This window comes from Vespula pensylvanica, chromosome 5 (genome assembly GCF_014466175.1).
Source record: "Vespula pensylvanica isolate Volc-1 chromosome 5, ASM1446617v1, whole genome shotgun sequence".
Taxonomy (NCBI): domain Eukaryota; kingdom Metazoa; phylum Arthropoda; class Insecta; order Hymenoptera; family Vespidae; genus Vespula; species Vespula pensylvanica.
Genome location: NC_057689.1, coordinates 9,067,407 through 9,070,577, shown reverse-complemented (window position 1 = coordinate 9,070,577; position 3,171 = coordinate 9,067,407). Strand labels below are relative to the sequence as shown.

At 32.2% G+C, this 3,171-nt stretch overlaps 1 protein-coding gene across 3 annotated transcripts in view; it reads right to left on the bottom strand.

Annotated features, from left to right (window-relative positions):
• Positions 1–979: 979 nt before the first annotated feature.
• The window catches only part of LOC122629218, a 17,965-nt gene continuing 15,773 nt past the window's right edge, over positions 980–3,171 (bottom strand). For all 3 annotated transcript variants that reach the window (XM_043812374.1, XM_043812375.1, XM_043812376.1), the window contains one exon: positions 980–2,264. In XM_043812374.1, the coding sequence (XP_043668309.1) occupies positions 2,199–2,264 (66 nt within the window). In that variant the 3' untranslated portion in view covers positions 980–2,198. The remainder of the gene's footprint in view (positions 2,265–3,171) is intronic.

The following is a 3,171-nucleotide window of genomic DNA, read 5'->3' as shown; positions in this document are numbered from 1 at the left end:
TTAGATTATTTAATTTCTTTGTCATCATATTTCAATAGATTAGTAGTGGTAATATATATATACATATATATATATATATATATATATATATATATATTATATATTATATATATATGGGAGCTTCCATAGGTACGAGTATCATGGAATTAGCAAATTATATTTTTGTAAGAATATTACGTTGATTAGATCTATTCACTCGATACGATTTTCAAAAAAGAAAGGAGAAAGGAAAAAAAGGAAAAAGAAAAGGATGAATGAATGCGGAATACACGATAACTTTGTACAGAAGGTGTTATCGATTAAAAACGAATTTGGTCATAATCGAAATAATTTTTTAATTGACCAGTACATCGTAAGAGATTTAAAAAAGGGAAAAGAAAAAGTAATATACACTATACGTATTTCTTATTACAATAATATTTATTTACACTACAAAACAACGGGGTCGATTTACACATATAAATATAATGCGTTTCGTTTGCATATGATGGAGAACATTCGTCGTTCTCGATGTTGCGAATTCTCTCTTTGAATTTTCTATATTATTTAGAAGATTCAAACAGAGAGAGAGAGAGAGAGAGAGAGAGAGAGAGAGAGAGAGGGGCAGAGACAGAAACAGAGAGAGAGAGAGAGAGAGAGAGAGAGAGAGAGAGACAGAAAAACGTTAATTGCGTATTCTAAGCATTCGAATATGGCGAATAGTACTTACTAATACATAAGTATGTACTTACGTTGAATTGAATTAAATTGCAAACGAAGAATTAGACAAATAGATCTTCGAAATAATGTATCTCTCGTTAAAATTGAAAATCAATGGAGTCTATACAATTTAACCAATAACTTGTTTATTCGAATTGTATGAATTTACGTATGATTAACAATACCAAAAGAAGTATAGAAAAAGAAAAACAGAAACAAAAAGAAAAAGGAAAAGGAGGAAAGAAAAGAGGAAGAAAAGAAAGAGAGAACAGAAAAAATGTAAACCTTTCCACCATAATTTTTATTTTTCTATATTTATTTATTTATTTTCTTCAACGCGGTCTTAGACGCTCAATTACGTTATTCTTCGTTACGTTTGTTTTCGTTTATTTTTTTCTTTTATTTCGTCTATTAAAAAAAAATCTCTACTTGAGGAACGGGCAAAGAGATACGTTTGCACTTAATCGAGAGATGATATTGAATAATAATAATAATAATAATAATAATAATAATAATAATAATAATAATAATAATAATAATAATAATAATTAAAAAAGAAAAAAGAAAAGAATAAACAAAAATAAAAATAAAAATAAAAATAAAAAATAAAAAGGAAAACAATCAGTGTCTGGCACTGCGGAACGTGTCCTTAGAAGAGAGGGGCAGAGGTTATGCGACGGATGGGGGGGGCACAGGTCTATGTACAAAACTTTGTAGAACAACGTTACATAGGCGCAATTCGTCATTTTTTCTCTCATCGATCATCGAAATAATCGCGTCTTATGCGATACTTCTCATCATGCGAGAGAAGCTTCGATCAGAGAGGATAAATCTTTGTTTTCTTCCTTTATTTCTTTCTTTTTCTTTCTTTTTCTTTTTTATTATCGCAGCATAAGACGCGTTCTTTTATAAAATTCTTTTCTATTTTTTTATCATTATTTTTTTTTTATTATTCTTTTAATTTATTCATAAATCGAAGTGTTTATTTGTCATCGTCTGAGGGAAAACGATGAAATTAATCAAATAGTAGAAAAAAAAAAGAGAATCGAAAGCATGAATTAAACTTAATTAGTTATAGTATAATTTAGAAGAAAAGAAAAGAGAGAGAGTAAAAAAGATGGAACACAGAATGAGAAAGAGAGAGAGAGAGAGAGAGAGAGAGAGAGAGAGAGAGACGAACATGAACTCGTATGGAGCAATGATCGACGAAGAATATTTTTTCTTTTTTAGTGGATCTCGGGGACAAGGGGACAACATTCGACGTATAGAAAGTCTAGAAAGATAGTAAAATATAAAAAAATAACGAGTAAGAGAAAGAAAGAGAGATGAAAGAAAAAAAATATATCGATAATGTTGTCGACGTCGTACCCCGTGGTCCTCCGGCATAGGGGAGCAGGGGATGTGATGCTGGCTTTCTCGAATCACAATTCGTTGCATGTATTTCTACGAAGACTCATGAAGGTTTTCACAGATCTGTATCCTAATTTTCTCGCATGATCCTAGATAATCGAGGTGATCAATCGTGCCTTGAAGTTGACGATACGTTCGCTTGTGGCGGCTAAGCGCTGAAAATTAACAAGTAAAAATATCATTAGTTTTAATCGATAATTGCAATTTGAAAAATACGGAGAATTTCCATTTCTTTTTTTTTGTTTCTTCCTTTTTTTATTTGTTTTATTTATTTTTTTTTTTCAATTTTCTTTCATTTTATTTCTGTCTTGTACTTATTCCCGTATTTTTATTTTTATTTTTATTTTTATTTCTAGCTTTCAAAAGAAATCATATTCTTCTTATCGTTCGACATGTTTCGATTGACACGAAAATTGTTTTCTTACGATCTACGAGAACTATAATATCGACACGTGTATGTACGACACGAAGTTGACTTTAGAAAGCCGTCGTTGATATAAAAAAAATTAAACAGATAGATAGAGCGAGAGAAAGAGAGATAGGTAGATAGATAGATAGAGAGAGAAAGAGAGAGAGAGAGAGATAATCGGTTCAGCATCAGCAATCGATTTCTCGTGATTCTTTTTTACTCTTCCTCGTTTAACTGTATCGAAGTCTCGTTAACGAACAAACGAAATCCGTTGTTCCTTTTTTCCTTTCTTCGAGATAACGGGAGTCCAACACGTCATTCTCTTTGTGTATGTATGCGTGTTTCCCTTCCTTTCCCCTCACCCTTTGGCGATCTCGCGTGCCAGGAGGCGAGGTGGACTTGCTTCTTGCATAAGTCTGACACGAGTACGACGGTGGCAAACGAACAGAGGAGCTATTTCATAGAGAAAGTCGCGCTTACATTTTTGCTTTCCATCGATCCTGACACGGGCCGCTTGCGTAATAGCCTGGTTTATATATCTGGAACGAAGTGGCGCTGCCATTCGTTCGTTCGTTCCTGTTCACCAATATCAAAAGAAAAAAAAAAAGAAAAAAGAACAACCAAAAAAAAAAAGGAAAGCACGACTTCGAACG